The sequence below is a fragment of the Pyxicephalus adspersus genome, chromosome 2 (assembly GCF_032062135.1).
Source record: "Pyxicephalus adspersus chromosome 2, UCB_Pads_2.0, whole genome shotgun sequence".
Taxonomy (NCBI): domain Eukaryota; kingdom Metazoa; phylum Chordata; class Amphibia; order Anura; family Pyxicephalidae; genus Pyxicephalus; species Pyxicephalus adspersus.
Window position 1 is genome coordinate 50733444 of NC_092859.1, and position 21316 is coordinate 50754759.

Here is a 21316-nt window from a genome sequence, read left to right on the forward strand (position 1 = left end):
TCCTTTATCGCTCGTTAACGTGCCATTTTCAGTCTCGCCCCATGTTTGATAAATAAACCATGCACAACCACCTTATGGGCCTTCCAAACCAGCAGGGGATCACTGTCGGCTGTGTCGCTGGTCTGAAAATATTGGGTTAATTTGGGGGAGACATCCGCCACCACTGCATTGTCCTGGAGGAGAGACTCATTCAGGCTCCAGTTCAATGATTTAGGTACTGTGTGAGATAATTCTATGTAGAGGAAGATTGGTGCGTGATCAGAGAGAGTGATCAACCCAATGGATCATGAGTCTACTCTATGTAAGAATGTGGGAGAAAAAAATGGTCAATCCTCGAGTTACACACGGATAGGTTGAGGATCTGCCACACATCCATCAGCAGTTTTTAAGGGTTTTCTGGATTGCGTAGGGAGGCTTCCTGGGGCAGCGGGACATATCCACTAGTGGGTCAGGGGTAAAGTTAAAGTCCCCTCCCAATATAAGAAAGCCCTCAATGAAAGTTTCCAAAGCTTCTAATGTCTGAGCTAAAAAGGAAGCCTGACAGGTGTTGGGGAGGAAGACAGCGGCAAAAGTAACTAGGCAACCCTCCACAAGACCCTTGACAAACACGTGACTTAATAAGCCCCCAAAACACAGACACCCTTGGATTTAGAGTTTTCGGTGCAGCTGTGATACGCCATTGGAAATTTTCTGTTCGTGAGTCTTGGTACATAATCTTTATGGAAATATGTCTCCTGAATAAACTGTAAATCTGCTAGTAGCATGGATCACTTTTCTGGGGTGTCTGGTCCCTTGACATAGGAAACTATCTTCAGAATGCCCATTTTAGTTGGTCGGGACCCTTGGGGGGTTGGGTGGAGGTAGGATGCTGTAGCAAGGGGTTAGGGGGAGGGGGACAAGCACAAAAATCTTTTGAAAGCTAGGGAGAGTATGTATGAAAATGACGTTCCCAGAATAGCAAGCCTCAGAAAAAGGAGAGGCTATAGGATGCAATACAAAAACAATATAAACAATACAAAACAGTAAAAAAGAGTGTAAGCGCAGGTCGCAAGTTCCCTTAGGGAGGGTGGTTCAGATAGTTGAATTAGGGCTCCCCCCACACAGGCCAGATCAAGCTAATGATGGCTGTACCGGGGGGGGGTGGGGTACAATTAACTAACAAATATTTTACAATAGGCCCTATATGTTGGAAGCATCTAACAGAAGTAGTCTTACTAAACATTAGAAGACTACTGGGCATGAGCATTGTAACAATAGTGACAACATCGGCATCAATTGATTTTGAAACAAATACCAGTCGTTGAGGGTCGAGGGTGGGTCAGGTTCCAGGGGACACTACAGTGTCTCACAGTGGGTCTTGTGGGGAGTGAGGCGTGGAGCCGTGTGGCGATCTTTTCTTTGCTGGTTTCCATTCAGATGTCGCTGGAGGAGTCAGAAGCATTGGTAGCATTGGTTGGTATCGGGAAGATTGTAACTTGTATCTCGCAGCAGGTCTAGAAGTGAATTCAAGGCACGTCGTAGTGTCAAGATGTTATGAAAGAGATCTGTAAGGAAGTGAAAAGGTCTGCTAATGAAAGTAAATTCCTCCTGAGATCCGGTCTCCAGCATGATTGGTTCTTTAGGTTGGTAGAAATAAAAACAGCAGATTACATCCCTGGGTTGTGCAGGATCTTGGCCTTTGAGACCCAGTGTCCTATGTATCCAATCTATTTCAATACAATTGTCCCTTGGATTCTGTAGAAGGTCATTAAATATAGAGGTGGCTGCAGCATGTAAATCCTTGGGTCAATGGATTCTGGTAGGCCCAAAATCCTGATGTTTTTTGTTTTTTTGGCGGCTGCGGTTCTCCAGGTCGTCCTGTTGATACAGCAGTTGTAGAAGCAAGGCCAAATGCTCATTGAGGGTATGTGTATGTTGTTGTATATGACTGTGAAAACCTTCTGTTACCCTGTTCCACCTCCTCATTCCTGGATCTCCAATCTTACCAGAGGAGATTGAACTGATAGCGGCAAGAGACCTGGTTGCGTTAAAGGTAGGATTCAAAGTCAACCTTGGTAGGTAGTGACTTGAGGTATGCATCACAATCCCATCCATCATTTGAATCTATAGAGGCCTGCGTCGGGCTATGAGGCATTGAGAATCTTTATCAAATCTCAAATGGGGAGGTGAGGTAGAGCTGGTCTTTCCTGGGGCCAGTCAGCAAGGTCCCAATCTTGCGCTTTTGTGAGGACTGGCTGTTAGGTTTCTCCTTACCCAAGGATGAAGGTTTGAATTATATATCATGTAAGTAGTAAAAAATTGCCTGTACTGGCGTATAATGGATAACCCAATGCTGGAGCCTGGTGGGTGTGGGAGCCTCATGCACAAGTAGGGTTAGTAAGGCATCACATAAAGGACCATTTGTTGTAATATAGTGTGGAAGGTAGAGTAGTGGATCAGAGGGGTATTCCCAATTGTGTATCTGTTTCAAACATCACCTTTTTCACCACTAAAATAAAGGAGTTGGCAAGTTCAAAAATGAGTGTGCAGCAGACCTATCATCACAGTCTTCGGGTAGTATGAAACCATAACCCTCATTATGGTTTCAGTGGCAAGTGTGCAGAAGATCTCTTGAAGTCAGATGCTAGCAAATGACACAAAGTAGTAGCTGAGGTACTTGCTTCATTTAGAGGACAACTCTAGGATGCTAGAACTAGAGGAACAGGACATGGTAAAATCCCATTCCGTAGTCCTAAGCTTTTAATGCTAGTGGACCATTACTTCTCTTGGTTTCTCAGGTGCCCCATGGGTAGGTTAAGGATTTTAGATTACTATATGTATCATAAGAAATTGTTTTCATCAGAATTGCATCAAAAAGAATTGCATCAAGTGTAACAATATATATAAGTTTAAGGAATAAAACTAACTGACTCTAAAATATACTTTTGAATCTGTTTTCCTAAAAGATGTACTTACTAACATTTACTGTTAATAAATGAATAGTCATGTTTTTCGCTGTTTAGGAAACTCAAAAAATATTTTCTCTGGAGCACTGGAACTGAAGTACAAAAGTGGATGATTACAGAGAAAGCCGCAAAAATAAAGCAGTTTTCTTAAAATGATGACATAAAATTATGCTGTGATTTATGGCTAAGCTACATTTCTGCAGGGAAACAGTGGAGCCCTTCAATGAGTTTATACATCTCTGAACATAAATTAAACAGAATATTACATAACATCATGTTTTTGGCTTTAAATTCTTACCATGGTGAAGATCTTTTTCAACAAGCTTCACCTGCAGATGGAAAATTTGCTCTTCAAGTTTACTTATGGAGTGTTTCATTCTTTCCCTCCTGGTTATCATGTAACATAGATTTCTTACCTGTGGATGGATCAGGATTGTTACATGTGACATTCAAATGTAACTATTTAAAATAACACTATGGTTCTACAGACACCAAATTATGTAACAGACAGCAATAATTAATTACTTTCTTAAAAAACAAAGGTTACAACAGGATAGGTAAAATTACAGTAAATTTATTTTCTATGGGCTTCAATCCAAAGCAAATTCTGAAAAAGAACTGAAATTACTATGACCTGGATATAAGGATAACGTTTGCATCATGAAAATCAGGATACAAGCAGCACTCTTTGTTACCATAAAACATCCATCAAAAGCTTGCAGACAATTGCCCTGATTTATTAAAGTTCTCCAAGGCTGAAGAGGATACACTCTCATCAGTGAAGCTGGTTGATCCAACAAACCTGGAGTGGATTTTTCAAAGTCATTTGTTAGAAAATGTTTTGAATCCTGGACCAGATCCATTTCAGGTTTGCTGGATCACCCAGCTTCACTGATGACAGTGTATCCTCTCCAGCCTTGGGGAGCTTTAACAAATCAAGCCCAATGATTGATATTCCATGAGTGGAGCCTGAGGATCAAAAATGTGATTTTCTCTGGACAGATAAAGATGGATGTGGCTCAAGGAGAAAAAACCCTGGCTTGTGTGGTTTTGTGAGTGAGAATATCCATGTGCTAGGTATAGAGCTAGACCACTTTCTTCTCCCTTTCCTATATATTCTTTACCCTTTTCTCCTTTCACTGTATATAATCTCTCTCTCTCACTCAAGATGTAACAAGATGTAAGATTCATTCAAACTCCTTCAATGCCTGACTCATGACCAAAAGATTCAGTTCTTGCTCTGTATACAACTCCACCTAGTTGGCTTTTGGAAAGGCTGCTAGTTTTCGACATCTACTAAAAATAGCAAGAAATGCTTATTACCTCCTGAGCAGTTCATTTCTGTCCAGTTTTATATGTCTAAAAGCGGTACATATAATAAAGTATAATAAAGTTTTAAACACAAAATCATGGAAAAAAAAATAAATTTAAATTTTTTTTTTTAAATTAAAAAAAATAAAAAAAATAATATACTTATACTATTATATTGTAATGAATTGTATGTTCAAAAAAACAATTTACTGCTTTTACACATATAAATCTACTGTATTGCATTCAATACAGGTGTTTTGTATTGAATGCAATACAAAAAGATTTGAATTTCCCCTCACGCCCCGAACAGAACATCCGCACCTTTCAACGTCACTGGGAACTCCTGGTGACTCATCAGATGCGGAGGACATCGGTCGGAGGAAGAAAGAAGACGCAAAGGACGATGGAGGATGGTGGTGGATCAGGTAAGCGCTTTATTTACTATTGTTTTCCATAGGTTTACCTACTCTGAGTGTGATTCGGGGTTAACGCTTCCAGCATCTTTTTTTCTACCACGAGTTACACTCTGTGTTACCGCTGGGGAGGTTAATGTGAGAAAATCCTACTGATGCAGGGATACTACAAGCAACTGGATCAACTCCATCCTCGCAGGCCAAATCTCACCCTTCTAGGGTGCCAAGAGCACTTCATGGCCAGATGTAGGTCCAATAACTGATGGGACAACAGTTGTAGATTGGAGGTGAAACACTTCTGCCATTGTTTCTAAATATTAGAGACTCTTTAATCACCGACATGGTACCTGTGTGGTTCCTATCTTCAAAAAGGTAGCAAAGTCATTACCAAGTAACTACAGACTGGTAAGTCTGTTTAACTTCCATAGTTGGAAAGGTCCCAAAGAGTTTAATAAAGAACCACATATAATATTAATTTCTAGCAAAAACTCCTCTAAGTGATAGCATGGATTCAAAAAAGACCATAGTTGTCAAACAAATTCACTCTCTTTTTATGAAAAAGTAAATAAACAGGTAGACAGTGGAATAGCAGTTGATATAATATACTTGGACTTTGCTAAAGCATTTGACACAAAAGGTTGACATGCAAATTAGGGTGAATAGGTATAGAAAATTCAATCTGTAAATTGATAGAAAACTGGCTTAAAGACCGCATCGAGAAAGTAATGATTAATGATCGATATGCTAAATGGTCTAAGGTTATCAGTGGTGTACTCCAGGGTTCAGTGGTGGGACTGTTACTGTTTAACATCTTTATAAATGATATAGAGTTTGGGATTAAAAGTACCATTTGTGTTTGCAGATGACACTAAACTATGTAAAAGAATTAAGTCCATACAGGATGTCTATAATCTACAAGCAGACCTGGATGTACAGTTTGATTGGGCAACCAAGTGGCAAATCACATTTATTATTGAGAAATGTAAAGTTATGCACTTGAGGATAACAAAATGCATGCTTCATACTGTCGAGGGGGAATATATATGTGGGTGTCAGAAATGGAAAAAAATGGGGGTTCTGGTTGATCATAGACTTAATAATACCATGTGATGTCAAGTTGCAATTTCTAAAGCTACCTTTGTATTAAAAGAGGAATAAACTGCAAAGATTTAGACATAATTCTGCCCCTTTACCTCACCTGGAATCTAAAGTCCAGTTTTAGGCACCAGTTGACAAAAAGGATATTGTGGATTTGGAGAGAGACCAGAGAAGGGCAACTAAACTCCCTTGAGATTTGATTCCTCTGGATCAACAGGGTTATAATAATTAAATATTTGAGAATAATATCTAATGTTAAATCTATTAAAAATATGTACTAATGTGTTGTTGTCTTTAGACCACACTGATTAATCACCCTTCACTAAGAATATCACTATTTTAATTTATAGGAAAACTGCTGTTATTCTTCTTTCAACATCTATTCACCTCAAAGTAATAGAGAATGTTTACTTTTCTGACCAGTAATGTAACGTCTAATAGCCACACATGGCTGCAAATAAATGCTGTCCTGAACCTTATTTAAGGATTAACTACTGGGAGGAAATCTTAACAAACATTGACATTACAAGTGACCCTGTTCTTGCTTCACTGGACCTGGGGATGTACACAAATAGGATGGTATATAGGTATCTGGAGAATTCCATGGCATCTAATTATTAAAGAAAGATTTTCAAATTTTCTAGTCACCTTTTCCAAGCATCAGCACTCAGAAATTAGGCCATACAAGTTGTGAAGCGGAATACCACACCCTTCTTCAGGAAGTGATAAAGTATGTAGAAATATACTTCAGACCCTGCGCTCTATGACTTCTCATGTTCTATGATGCTCAAATATAGTTATCATGGAGGTTATATAATCACACATTGGTGCATTCTTCTATGTTTCTCCTTCTGTGTTTTCCTTCTTTTTTTTTTTTAGCATGCCTTTGTAGCTAAGTAGTACCAAGCACATGAATACAAACAAACCGTGAAACGTGGGAAAAGGGTATTTTCCATTCCAACAATAGATCAGTGATTTAGGGGACACTGCACAATCTTAGGGAAGATTTAAGTAATGCAGAGAAAGAACTTGCTGATCGTATCGCTAAACTGAGAGACATGGAGGACTGTCTGTGGCTCATTATTATCCTATTACTAACATCTCCAGAGGGCTCAGTGGATAAAAATCCTAAACTCTTTTCAGAACGCTGGCCCAAGCTGGGGATAAGATGTTCTTCCATCTTTGGTTATATAAAGGACACATAGAATGCCCAAGCAAGTGCCACCTCTTCCTGATTCCTCCAGACCTCTAAAAGCATGCATACATCCTTTTTAGATCAAAAAATACATTTCTCTAAGTACAAAAAAAGGGAAAAGGTGATAATCCAAGCTGCCTCATAAAATTTATAATCCCAAAACTAATACCATATAAATATGGTCCCTAAAGATTACTTTAGACTTTGTTAATGACATATGACTACGGTAGGGACATTAGATTGTGATCCCCTTTGAGGGGCTGCGTAATATATTGGGCACTATATAAATACTGGATATATATATCATTTATAGCCCTCATAAGTTTTCACATTCTTTACTTTAATACATTTTTATTTACCAGAATTTTGGGGATTGGGGGTGGAATCAGTGTAAAAATAACATACATAACACAAAATTTCAGAAAACAATCTTATATCACATAAGAGTTGCTTCATAATGGCATGGAGCCAATTACCCATATACAATGGGGAATAAACATAAACCAAGTGAAGAAGTAAGGGGAATGTTCTAAGGGGAAGGGGAAGAGTCCACGTCAGGAGAGGCCTTGTGTAGAAGAGTCTATCCATGGGTTCCAGGTAAGTTTAAAAGCATGAGGAGTGTCCTTGATTATATAGGTAAGTTTGTCGTTCACCAATATCCAGTTTCAGGGACAGCGGGACTAAAGAGATGTTGGATTGATTTTAAGGCTTTAGCCAGTTTAATTCTGGCCACTAGCAACACCGCACCACTCCTCCAGCTCCCAGGAGTTCTGCAAATCTGTTTCCCAAGCTTTCATGTAAGGTTTACAGGAGGAATTTGACAGGATTGAGTACATTTTGGACACCTGGCCAACGGAATCAGTTATTGATTTGCATGAGGTCTCAAATGATGTTCTGGAATGGAGGGGGGGGGGAGAGAGAAATTTCATGACCTTAATGTGCAGGATGGGTATTGGGAGCATTCTGAACAGGTAAAGTACTCTGGGCAGAACATTCATTTTGACCACCACCCTACCCAGCCAAAACGGGGGGGAAGAAGACCACCTGGTCAGGTCCGCAAAAATATGTTTAAATAGGGGCGCATAACTTGCTTGATAAAATCTGTTGGAATTTGGTGTGTGTTTAATGCCTAAATGTGGTAAGGCATCCATTTGCTACTGCAAGTCAAAGGCCTGTATTAGTGTTGAAATCAGATCCTGGTCAAGGTTAATATTCATAGTCATCAACTTGGAGCAGATGACCCATAGGCCTGACAGGGCTGCGAACTGGTCAAATGTCTTAAATAAGTTAGGTTGGGATGTTAGTGGAGAGATGAGATACATCAAGATATTGTCCGCAAATAGCGCACATTTAGGATCTGCCTTTCCACATGATATGCCCTTGATGTTGGGGCTATCACTAGCAGTTCGATCGCCAGGGGGAACAATAGGGGAGAGAGGGGACAACCCTGTCTAGTGCCCTGTTTGATAAGGAATTTGTCTGAAAGGAAACCCCCAGGGAGAAAAAAGGTTCAGGCATGGACTACAGAGTGGTTAGCAGCCTTAGGAAGGTGTTCCTAATTCATGCATTGAAGTGTATAGAATAGATAATCCTAGAACAGGCTGTCGAACGCGTCTGGTTTGATCCGGAGCCTGATGGTATTGTAAAAACTCCACTAGGTCTGGGTGAATGTAGGCACTTAGGAAGGAGTTCAGGCACAGCAACAGCAATTTGGTCATGATTTTGAGATCACAATTAATTAGTGAGATTGGGCGATAATTAGCCAGAGGAATGATCCTTGCCTGGTTTGGGTATGATGCTAAAGTGTGGTAAATTTGTGTCCTGCTGTAAACTCTCCCCTTAATGTAGGACATTAAAATTATTAACCAAATGCGGAGCCAGCTTCAGATTGAACTTGTTAAATACATTAGAAAAACCATCAGGGCCTGGGAGCACTGTTTTAAGGCGTTTCAGGACAGATAAGTATGCTTTATAGAATCAATGTCAGCTTTTGTGTACTTCTACCTACTTAACAATGTAATTACAAGTATAGGGTATATATTAGGAGATTGTAAATCCTGGTACATGTGAGTAATTTCAATCTCCTATTATTTACCCTATATACCTATAATTACCTTGTTTATACCTCTAAGTTATATACCTAATCAATTCTTTATGCAAATATTTTACACATCATTTGCCCTTCCTACCCCAGAGGAAGCCAAGCACTCTGGTGAAACACGTTGGGTTAAATTTATATATACAGACTGAAATTCCTATATTTGAATGTTTACCTATGGACTTTTTTACGTCAGTTTGGGCATAGTAATAAGTCCCGAATAACCTGATAATAGGATACACTCTGTTTAATGCCACCTAGTGCTCAATGTACAATTGTATAATTGCACAATATATGTATGCCATTAATACACAGTAAAATTACTCTTTGTTACTATACCTTAATGCCGAAAAAAACTCTTCTTCTTTATTTGATTCCTATATTTGTTTTCTGCTTGCTGTTACCATGTTTCATTTACCCTGTACTCTTTGTTGGGTTTTTTTCCCTCACCTTTTCCCCAGTAAGCTAACCCAACCCTGGTCCCCCCGCAGCCTCTCTCTTTCCTACCCTTTCAGCAAGATACACCCTCCTCCTAACCTCATTCCAATTCACTCTAGCTATAAAATATTGACCCCCTCTTTCTGGCAGTCTATGAAATGCCAGATCTGTCTCTATACACAACCTTCTCCTATTTAAATCCCTGAACTTCCTGGCTCCCACAGAAACTTACTTTTCCTCCTCAGACTTTGCTGCTGCACTCATCTATGGAGGCCTGTCCTTCACACATACCCGAGACCTGGCAACAGGCTGAGCGCAAGTGGAGGTAATCTGGCTTCAGCACTGACTTCATAGACTACAAAGCCAAACTACAAAACCTTTAACACTGAACTATAGCCTAGAAAAATTATTTCTCTGCTGTCATATCCTCTCAGGCTTCCAACCCTTGCAACCGCTTCTCAACTGACTCCCTGACTCCCTTCTACAGCCCACCTGCTCCCCCCACAACATCTTCTCTGCCCAAGACTTTGCCACCTACTTCAGAGATAAAATTGACAAAATCAGACATGATGTCTCTGCTCACCATGCCATTCCAACCATATCCACCCCTTCCACCTGAAAATCATCACTAACCTCCCTCAGCCCTGTTACTGATCTACTCCTCTGATCTACTCTGTGATCATTCTTCCACCCTTGCCCCCACACTAACTGAACTATTCAGCCTTTCCCTTTCTACTGGTATCTACCCATCTTGTCTATAAAAGACTCACCGACTGTCATGCTTGGGGGGACAGGGACACTAGGAGGCGCTACAGCTTGCACAGAAGTAGTGTGAGCCCTGAGAAGGGCCAAGGCGCAGAGTCTAAGCAGTAACCAGGTCTCCTGCGCTGTAGTGAGGAAGGGATAAGTGTGACATTACCCCCCTTTTACAGGGCCTCCCCACCCACTAAGGTCCAGGATTAGGGGAAAGCAAAGATGGAACTTCTTGGCAAGAAAAGGGCAGACACATCTGCAGCTGGAACCCATGATCTCTCCTCTGGACCAAACCCTTTCCAGTCAATAAGGTACATTAGCTTCTTTTGGAATCAAAAATTTGATGGACTTCATACTCCTGAGAAGAATTGGGTGCAGTAGTAGCCAGTGGAGCAGGGCACTGAGTGCTGGTACATCAAAAGAAAATGATAAAGAATGGAGACTCCTTGGTGCTGGTGCAGACATGATTATTGTGGGTAAACTCTGCCGCAGAGCCACACAGTCATCATGGTGGGTGGATACCAGGGCTCGAAGATATTGCTCCAAATACTGATTGACTCTTTGTGTCTGCCCATTGGTTTGCAGGTGATAAGCTGAAGAAAATTCTGCAGAAATGTCCAGGGATTTGTAGAAGCCTTTCCAGAAGGGGGAAGTGAATTGCACACTACGATCCGACACAATATTAGTGGGCATACCGTGAAGTTGGAAAATTTCTCGAACAATTATTGACACCAATGCTGTTGTTGATGGTAAAGCTGCGAGAGGTACGAAGTGGGCCATTTTAGAAAAGCAGTCCACAACTACCCAAATACCCATACAGTCATCAGTAGGAGGAAGATCTGTGATAAAATCCATGGATGGATGACACCAAGGTTCCGTGGGAATAGGTAGCGGAAGGAGCCCTGGTGGCAGACTTTTTTTTCTTTAAACACCGACAGCAGTCCGTCACATCCTTATGAAGATTGAGCCAGCAGAACTGTCAGGAGAGAAATGTAAAAGTTTTGTGTACGCCTGGATGACTAGAAAGTTTTGAATCGTGTGCCTAATGTAAGACTTTGGTACGGAGTTGGGGAGGCACCAAGGTTTTACCAGGAGGCATAGTGGATTCTTGGATAGAGGTCAAGGCTAGGATGCGGGCTGGAAGGATAATAAATTCTGGCTCAGCAACAGTCTAGGAATCCTGTGGATACGGAAGAAAGGGCATCTTCTTGGGAGTTAGAAGAACCAGGTTTGAAGGTAATGACAAAATAAAACCGTGAAAAGAACAAAGACCAAAGGGCCTGCTGAGGATTGAGGCGATAAGCAGACTGTAGGTACTGGAGGTTTTTATGGTCTGTAAATATAGTGACCTTGCGAGGGGAACCCTCCAGGAGATAACGCCATTCCTCCATAGTGAGCTTGATGGCTAGAAGCTCCCTTTCTCCAATGGAGTAATTCTTTTCTACGGGGGAGAATTTCCTTGAAAAGAATGCACATGAGCATCGAGCTCCGGAGGGAGTCTAGAAGAGAATAGCTCCCACTCCAACAGAGGAAGCATCAACCTCAATAAAAAAGGGCCTGGACACATCTGGCCTAACCAGAGCAGGGCCAGAAAGGAAAGCTTGATTCAAGGCATGAAAGGCCTCAACAGCCTTAGAGGGCCAGTACTTGGGGTCAGCATCCTTCCGGGTCAGTGCCGTGATGGGAGCTCTAGCGTGGAGTAATTTCTAATGAATTGCTGGTAGTAGTTAGTGCACCCCAGGAAACGCTGAGTAGAAATAGTTGCATCCTTTTTAGGATCCATGGCGAGGCCTTCTTTGGAAACAATGTAATGTAAAATGTAATGAAATGTAGCTCAGAAAGGGCACTTGGGGAAGTACTTCTCAGCCTTTGCATAGAGTCCATTGTCTCAGAGCTTTTGTAGGACTAAAGGGACATGCTGTCAGTGAGAGGGCAAGTCAGGGAAAAAATCAGGATGTCATCCAGATAGACCACAACACAGATGTATAGCTGGTCACAAAATTTCCTTGTTGACAAAGTGTTGGAATACGACCGTGGCATCACCAGATACTCATAATGCTCATCCCTGGTATTAAATGCTGTCTTCCATTCCTGCCCCCTCCTTGATCCAAATTAGGTTATAGGCCCCACGGAGGTCCAGTTTGGTGAAGACCTGGGGACCACAGTGAGGGTCAAAGAGCTCAGGATAAGCGGCAGCGGGTAGCGGTTCTTAACAGTGATGGCATTCAGACCACGACAGTCAATACAGGGACGGAGAGTCCCATCTTTCTTCTGGATGAGGGGGACATGCAAATAAATCTTCAATGCAGGTTTTCCTTGATGTACTTGGTATAGCCTTGGTATCAGGGAGATTGAGAGGCGTGGCATTAAGTGTGAGGTCTATAGCACAGTCATAGGACCGGAGGGAAGGAAGCTGATCAGCCTTGCATTTGGAAAAAACATCTTGAAAGTCCATGTACTGGGTAGAGATGAATGGAGCAACCTCTGATGTGGAGAGAGCTTGGTCAAACACTGGGAGTGTCAAGAAGGGCCCCAAGCCAATACCTCTGAAGTAGAATAATCTAGCACTGGGGAGTGTTGTTGAAGCCATGGGAGTCCCAGGATGACTGCAGATGAGGCCTGGGGAAAAACAAGGAAGGTTATGGTCACCTGATGTAGCACACCAACAGACGTTTGCATGGGCAAAGTTTGAAAGCGGATAAGTCTACAGGACAGAATGGTACCATCCACCGCAGAGATACGCAGGGAGACAAAGGCCCTATAGGCTAGGCACAATCCTTGACAGGAGAAGCTGAAATTAAATTGCCTGCTGCCCCGGAGTCGATGAAGGCCTTAAGGGAAAGTGTGGACACAGATTTGAATGGCCAGGTTGCATGGGTTCCTCCGAAGGACGCTGGAAGGATGGTGCTAGTCGTGGTGAAAAAAATTTGCGTGAACGAGATCTCTCCAGAAAACAATCTTTAAAATGAATATCAATCTGGATGGCCAGGGAGATCAGGCCATCAAAAGAGGAGGAAATCTCACAACCAACCAATTCATTCTTGATGTGGTCTGAAAGTCCCTGCCAGAAGGCAGCGTAGAGCGTTTCATTGTTACATGTGAGCTCAGCTACCAGGGTTCGAACGTTAATGACCAACTGACCTACAGTGAGTGTCCCTTGGTGGAGACGAAGTAGTGCGCCGGCCGCTGAGGAGGTGCGGGCTGGTTCATCAAAGATTCTTTAAAGGGCCAGGAAGGACTAATGCTATGAATGACTGGGCCCTTTTTTTTACAGAGCCGGGGCCCACAGTGGGGCCATAGTATACCAGAAAAGTAGATAAGTATCCTGCTAATAATCCGATCCCTATCAAGAATTCACCCTTGGAGTAACCCGCCACATCCACCTCATACAAACTCAGGTGCTTAACCAGGTATAGTGCCACTCCGCAGTGCAATACTAAAACACAACTTAACATCTCACGAATAAAACAGACTAGGATCAGTCCTCCCCGCAGAGAGGCTCCATCTCAGTTGGGGAAAGCCCAAGGGCGTTGGAGAAGGAACCCAGATAAACCGCAGGTGAAAACACCAGATGGAGGCTCAGAGGGACACCAATAACTAAGAAGCAGGTCATATATACTTTTCAATTACAACCTTAGAAAAACCCAAGCATTACAGTATAAAATCTTTATTAAAAACCAAACAGACTGTGAAGCATGTTAAGTAATTAGTTACACTGAAGAGGACGCCTCAGAAGAGGTTGGTCCTAGTAGAAAAGGGTGGAAAAGTCATTGTGGGAGGTCAGCATGTCCAAGCCAATCAGATGGAGACCCAGCCCTGGAGGCCAAAAAACATTTCGCAAAGCGCATTCATGTGACATATCTGTGAAGGCCATGGACTTTAATGTGCCCATTAATCCTTTAATGTGAAGAATGATTTACAGTTTACTTTCTTTTAAGTGTCAGAAACATACTCCAGTACATAACTCCCACTATTTGAATGTGTTCAAAAGAAACATTAAACAGTGGGCAGGGTATAGGTAGGCTATGGCAATGGCAAGACAAACACCAACTGGAAACACAGAATATACTAAATATAAAACCATTGCTTCTTTAAGGTAAACCATCAAAAAACATTTGTTCTATTGGTGGTTCTGGTATTATAAATTGGCCCAACAACTGCACCCATCCAAAGCACTTAACATTGCACCAAATCCCCCATATTCACTTAAAGACCACAACAAATAAAAAGGGGGCAAAAAGTATGTAGCCCCACCCTTGTGGAAAAAAACAGATCCTCCTGCCCCCAAATGTGGCATGGGCCTTCTTTAGAGGAGAGGACGTCTTCCCCACAATGTTGCCTGGTGTTATGGCGTCCTGTGGGTGGGGAACTTATTTGGAATCTGGAAGCCCCCTTGTATAATAGCGACCACAGGTATTTGCCTAACAGTCCTGGGGAATGAGTACAGGGGTACACCTTACCCATTCCCATATAGGTAAGAAAAGCCCTAGAAATAGTAATATCACACAACATCAAGTGTAAGCCAGTACATTAGGCCTAATTTATTAAACTCTTTGTCTAGTATATATCTATGGTATGTCCTACTCGACATATATTATCCTTACAATATTCGTTTCTATATACATTTTTTGTACAATTTGGTAACAGTTTCTCCTCCTGAAAAAGCTGAATCCACTGTGAAACACATTGGCCTTCAATATATAAGGAAGTATTTACCAACTTCTCTCATTCTCTCATAGGAGCAACACACAAGTATCATGTTTATTGTACCAAACCTACATTTTTTTTTAAATGATATGATTGTTTTTATCTAAATAATGCTGTTTTGTATTTTTTAATATGATCCTGAAAAATCAAATTTTTTAGGCATGGTTTTGCCATTTTTTTTATGTATATAGCTGTGCTATATATATATTTTTTTAAGGCTACATTTAGGAGATATCAAAAAATGCAAGCTATTCCTACAATGCTTTAAAATTAAGTCGCCCAATGAAAGGAGTGTTGGAAGTCCACATAAATTGCCAGAAAACATGCAATTCCTGATTTCCACATTATCTAACATAAAATACCAGAAATTTAAAAATGAACAATATCATGTATGCCTGTAAAGCTATTTTCAATCAATTAAATTTTGCATAAGGCTGGAGTTATTGTTTGCAGGACAGGCTCCTCTTTCAGATGTATCTGATGCCATAAGCTAGGCATTTAGAAAATTAACTTTTGCAGGCAGAAATAAATGCATCTCTTCATTTATTCTAATGTGTAAAAATGTTTTAACTATTCAGTGTTGACAAAGTGTTAATTGATTGCTCAGAGCCATCAGGTTGTTCAATAAATATCTACAGATGACATTTGTTTGTATACACACACACACTATTCAACCACATCCTCTCCACACTCTTAATTTTGCCCATGTAGTCTTTAAGCTTTAGGATGTTCAAAAACATTTCAACTGCAAGGGTCTGTAGTTCAAAACTGCTAAAAAGACCTTTCACACAAAAATAACATCAGATAAGTCCTTTTTCCCTACTTGGTAGAACTTAACCTCCTTGCCGTTAAGCCCGACCTTCGTACGGGCTCAAAAAAGTTGCTCTTTTCGTTAAGCCCGAGATTTTCCCTACATTAAAATCCCCACTTACCTGGGTAAGTGGGGATTTTAATGTAGGGAAAATCTCGGTCCCCCTGTGCTCATCCAGCGTCGGGTTCGTGTTCGAGCGTCGTCCTCCGTCAATCGTCGTCCGTCGGTCTCCGTTTCCAGCGTCGGGTGCCTTCTCGTATACCAGCGGGACCAGGTAAGAAGCCGGCCGGCATCTTGTGCTCCGCTGGCCGGCCGAACACAAGATGCCGGCCGGTTTCTTACCTGCTCCCGCTGATCATCCAGCGTCGTTCTAGTTCCAGTGCCGGGTGATCTCTGAAACAAGAAGCCGTCCGGCGGAGGAAAAAACCAGCCGGCCGGCTTCTTTTGCGTGCGTGATGACGTCGGCGCGTGTGCGGGAAATTCAAATAGAATCTCATTCATTCATTTTGTATTGGATTCAATACAAACTCCTGTATTCAATCCAATACAAAATAATTCAAATAAATACAAAGTTTGTAATTGGTAAATTCAAACTGTCATTTTGTATTGGATTGAATACAAACTCCTGTATCCAATCCAATACAAAAAATAAAAAAAAAATAACTTGGAAATTCAAATTTATATTTTGTATTTGATTGGATACAAACTTGCGTATCCAATCCAATACAAAATAATATAAAATTTAATACAAAGTACATAACTGGTAAATTCAAATGCTCATTTTGTATTGGATTGAATACAAACTCCTGTATCCAATCCAATACAAAAAAAATAAAAAAAAATAAATAAAATAAAAGTAAATACCTTGGAAATTCAAATTCCTATTTTGTATTGGATTGGATACAAACTCCCATATCCAATCAATACAAAATAATTCAAAACAAACCCCAATAAATACAGAATCAAAGTTTTAAAAATTGCCACTTATTCCCTGGATGGCTATGGTGTCTTATCTTACCTTTGCTGATCTTCGCCTAATTTTGACCATTTGCTGCCTGCTTTGACCTCTGCCTGGACTCCGACATCTCTGCCTGCCACCTGCCCTGACCTCTGCCTGGACTCTGACATGTCCGCCTGCTTTGACCTCTGCTTGGACTCTGACATCTCTGCCTGGACCTGGACATCACAGCCTGCCTGACCCCCCCTGCCATGGCTTCAAGCTTTGTTTATGTAGTCATGTTTAAGCTGATTTTTGTGTTTTTCCTTTAATTTTATTAAAAGTATTTTTTTTTTTTTAAATGATTGTGTGTTTCAAACATTTTTTATATTCATAATATCTACTAGAACCCCTGTTCGGACATATTTCTGTAAGTTACAGGTCTACAATTTAAAAAAAAAATTTCATGAAAAACAGTGGATCACTTTTGGTACAGAAATCTAGACCTCAGTGTAACGCTCAGGAGGTTAAAGAATGTATGAAAAGGTGAGTAGGTGGCAGCCTTACAAAACTGGGAAACAGAAGCCTAATATGGAATGCCCAAGAAGCATTCATACATCTAGTAGAGTGTGCCTTAGCAGGAAAAGATAGTGATCAATCTTTAAAACCATATGTGTGGATAATGGTCAGTCTGAGCCAACTAGAGATGTGAACATGTGAACAGAGAAGCCTGAGAAATCTTAGCAGGTTCATCTAGAACGTGTAAGTGACCGACACTTAAAGCCCTAGCCACATTCAAACAACTATTTAAAAGATGAAGTAGAGCTAGACAGAGGGATATAGGAATGATACTAGTGTTCTCCGTATCCCTTTTAGCCAGGTGCACCATGAGCACCACAAGCTTTGATACAGACCTTTGTGCACAAAAGTAATAATTTGTCCCACTGAGGAACTCCTAAGATGAAATCCCTAAGGCTACCACAAAGTAAACTATGGCTTCAAAGTACAATCACAGACCTTGCAGGAAGTAGCCTTCCTTTCATCCTAGCAGTTTAGGGCAAGCAGGAGGTATACACTGGGTTAGGGTTACCCAGCCAAGCTCCAGATGTGATTTTTTTTACGTAAAGAACCACGTCATTTTATTCCGGGCTTGCCTGTTTTTTTCATATTGCTAAATTCAGTGAAGTTACTTTTGGAGTATTCTTTTAAATTAATTTTGCAAATGCAATGCAGAAGCTATACACTTCTTTGAAGATAGGAGAAAGACCACAGACAAAAAGTACATGTAGATGATCAATCACAGTTATTGGCAGTATTCTTAAAATTACGTGCAGCACGAAAGCATACCTACATTGTAATGATGGAGACTTACCCTTTCCAAATCTTGCCTTAAATGTGTAAAGAGCTTTAGCCTTCGGTATAACAAATCTTGCTCTTGCTGAGCCAAGTCATCGACTTCATCTGTTTTGGGAGTTAAAAGAGGTTTGTTGAAGTTTGCCTTCCTCTTCAGTTTCCAGTACTGATAAATAAAGTCAATCACGTTCTCGTTCACGTTAAGATTCTCCGACACCTCATCTGGTTTAACAAGGTCATAGAAATCCTCCTCTAGCTGCTGTAGCTTTTGTTTCCTCAGTGTTACTTTTTCTAGGTCCAGCTTGGTTTGGTCATTATCTGCTTGGGATATAGATGATGAAGGTCTTTGACTGCACTGATCCTCTGGTTTGGTGGCTCCCTTGCTGTGCTCCAGGCAAAACGATTTAAATTTTACTTCATCATTTTCTGCCAAAGTAGTGTGCATTTCCAGATTGTGGTCAAAGGCGCAAGTAACATGGAAAGCAGTTACACAGGATGGCATTGAACACTGGAAATAAAAAACAAACACAATTAAATCAGTATGACAAGAATAATTTCAAGTTGAGCCACTAAATTTACCAATAATTTCACTAATGGATAAAAATAATAGAAAAAAATCGTACTTTTTAAGGATCTAGACTTCTCCCACACTATACAAAACTGAAATATGGTTGAACTACAGACATTCAAACATATGTACATATTCTCATTTTTTTCTGCAATGGTATTTTTTTCAATGGTTTCTGCTAATATCAGAACTTGTGTGCTGACTGGAAATGCTAAATTAATTAATTAGCAGCAGCTTCTTAGAGAAAAAGCCCCAAATCCACGAAAACTGTTATCACCCAGCATTTTCTACCACCCTGTCACAGACCGGTGATGTAAAATTACCTGTACATAAAAGACTGGTATATTTCATTCAAATCCCTGTGAGCCAATCAGAAAGCTCCTAAAAGTCATATGTTTGACTGGCACGCAAAAGGGACACTTTGATGACCAGCTATTCAGAGTCACTACTACTTATTTGGCTACCACTGGCAAAGAACACAGAAACAGAACTGTCAGTGACGGACTTCATGCTTTCACTGTACAATGCAGATCTGTACAGCCACAGTAGTAGCCACAGTATAGTGGCTACTACTAGGTCAGGAAGGTCAAACTCGTATTTTATCAGGAGCCCCTTGGTTTCAATAATAAGAAAAAGTAAGGATTATTTACCTTAAATTTTACTTTAAAAGAAGGAGAGTCTGTTGGTAAGTGTTGTAGCAGAAAAAAAATAAATACAAAGGAACCTGTCTTTAAATGGGGGGGGGGGGGGGATTTGGATTCTGAGGCCATGTGGCTCAGGTGGATGGACTGTGTGCAGCTTGTATGCTGGAAGAGCCCAGAGGATCTCCCAAAGTTTAGGTCTGTGGGAATAATATCTGAAAAGTTTGAGAAAGACAGCCAGGAGGCTAAATCTGTGTTTTTTCTATCTCATTGTGATAACTTTGATATCCTGCAAAGAAAAACCCTGAAGATTGCATATTTAGGTTGACGTTTTTGTGAATAAAAGTGAGCACAGCGCCTTGAAACTTATGCCTGAAATATCTCTTTGCAGCGAGTACCTTTGAAGCTAATCCCTCACAAATTTCTCTCTCTCACACACACATACACACAATCTTTTTAAGTGTTGAGAATACCCTGTAAAGGGAGGCCCCTTTAAAAAAATCACATCTAATGTGGATGATAGATTTTGTCTGGAAAGCTGGCAACCCTATCTATGACTCTAAAAGCTCTATTGCCTACTCAATTGGTGAAACATGTTAGGTTTAAGGGACATCATGGGAGTGATATGGGTCCAATGTTGTGATTTATATATGTCTTTAAGGGAAGATGAAAAGTCTATTCAGTGTTAAATGTGGTAGAATTTTAAGCAATCGAAAGATCTAAGTAAAAAATGCTATTACCTTACCGGTAGTTATATTCCATGGCTACCAATCTTTATTGTTCATAGTAAAAAAAATTGTAAGATTGTTTGTTGTGTGCAAAACCATTTGCTCTAGAGAATAAAATTTTAAAAAAGCAGTCCCTGAAGAGTAGGGGCTCCATTTTTAAAACAAGTCATGAGAACCTTCCAGGTTCATGTGTTTCAATGGTAATTGATTCTAACCAAGAAAAGTTTGAGGTAATGTCAAATTCCCTGTTTTATAAATAAAGTCCTAGAGGATAAAAAAAGGAGGACATCCCTTAATAATCTATTAATTTAAGGCAATTTTACTAATTTTATGATGGCAAACCATACTGGAAAGTTTATAGACTAAAGTTGAAGGCATGTTTTTTGTGTTACTAGTTACATATTAGGTCAGGTTGAAAAAAAGACATAAGTCCAGCAAGTTCAACCGCAAGGGAAATAAACATATCCTAAATATAAAAACCTATGGACATAGCTGGTCCAGAGGAAGACAAAAAGAAACCCTGGTACACTTTGCTTCAACAGGGGAAAAAAAAATATTTCCTGATTCCATGAGGCAGTTGGATGTTCCCTGGAACAACGGTCACGGTTATCTTTACTTTAAATCTTTATAACCCAGTTATATTCTGTGCTTCTAGAAAAGTATCCAGCTTTTTTTTTAAAGCAATGTATTGTAGTTGCTGAAACTACTTCCTGAGGGAGCCTATTCCACATTTTCACAGACCTTACAGTCAAAAATCCCTTCCTTATCCGAAGCTTAAACTTCTTTTCCTCCAGACGCAAAGAGTGCCCTCTTGTTGTAATGTTGTAATGATCTCAAAGTGAATGATTGGGAAAAAAGTTCTCAATATGGACCCATTTATATATTTATACACATTTTATCTCCTTTTTTACATCTTTTGGTATATTCTTTACAGTTTTCAAACAATGAAGGTGATCCTTCATTTTTATATTTTTGGAATGCCCTTTTCTTGTTCTTTATGGGTTTTTTTTAACATCAGCTGTGAGCGACATAGGTATTAATTTGAACATCTTAAATTTATTACCCGTTGGAATATATTTTTCAGTGTGCTTGTATAGAACAGACTTGAAACATTCCCATTTCTGTTCTGTGTTCTTTGAGGACAATATTGTCTCCCGGTCCAAGTCACATAAAGCCACCCTTACTAATGGAAAATTTGCTCTCTTAAAATTAAATGTTTTTATCTTTCCTGTTTTTGCTTCCCGTTTACAGCTTACATTAAAAGAAATCATATTATAGTAATTGCTACCCAGATTCTCTTTTATATGCACATTTTTTATA

General features: G+C 40.3%; 1 protein-coding gene across 5 annotated transcripts in view; it reads right to left on the reverse strand.

Moving 5' to 3' along the window:
* JADE2 (jade family PHD finger 2) overlaps positions 1–21316 on the reverse strand; it is a 256030-nt gene that overhangs the window by 14212 nt on the left and 220502 nt on the right. For all 5 annotated transcript variants that reach the window (XM_072400764.1, XM_072400761.1, XM_072400763.1 and 2 more), the window contains 2 exons: positions 18079–18567; positions 3244–3361 (listed from right to left, as the gene is read on the reverse strand). In XM_072400764.1, the coding sequence (XP_072256865.1) occupies positions 3244–3361; positions 18079–18567 (607 nt within the window). The remainder of the gene's footprint in view (positions 1–3243; positions 3362–18078; positions 18568–21316) is intronic.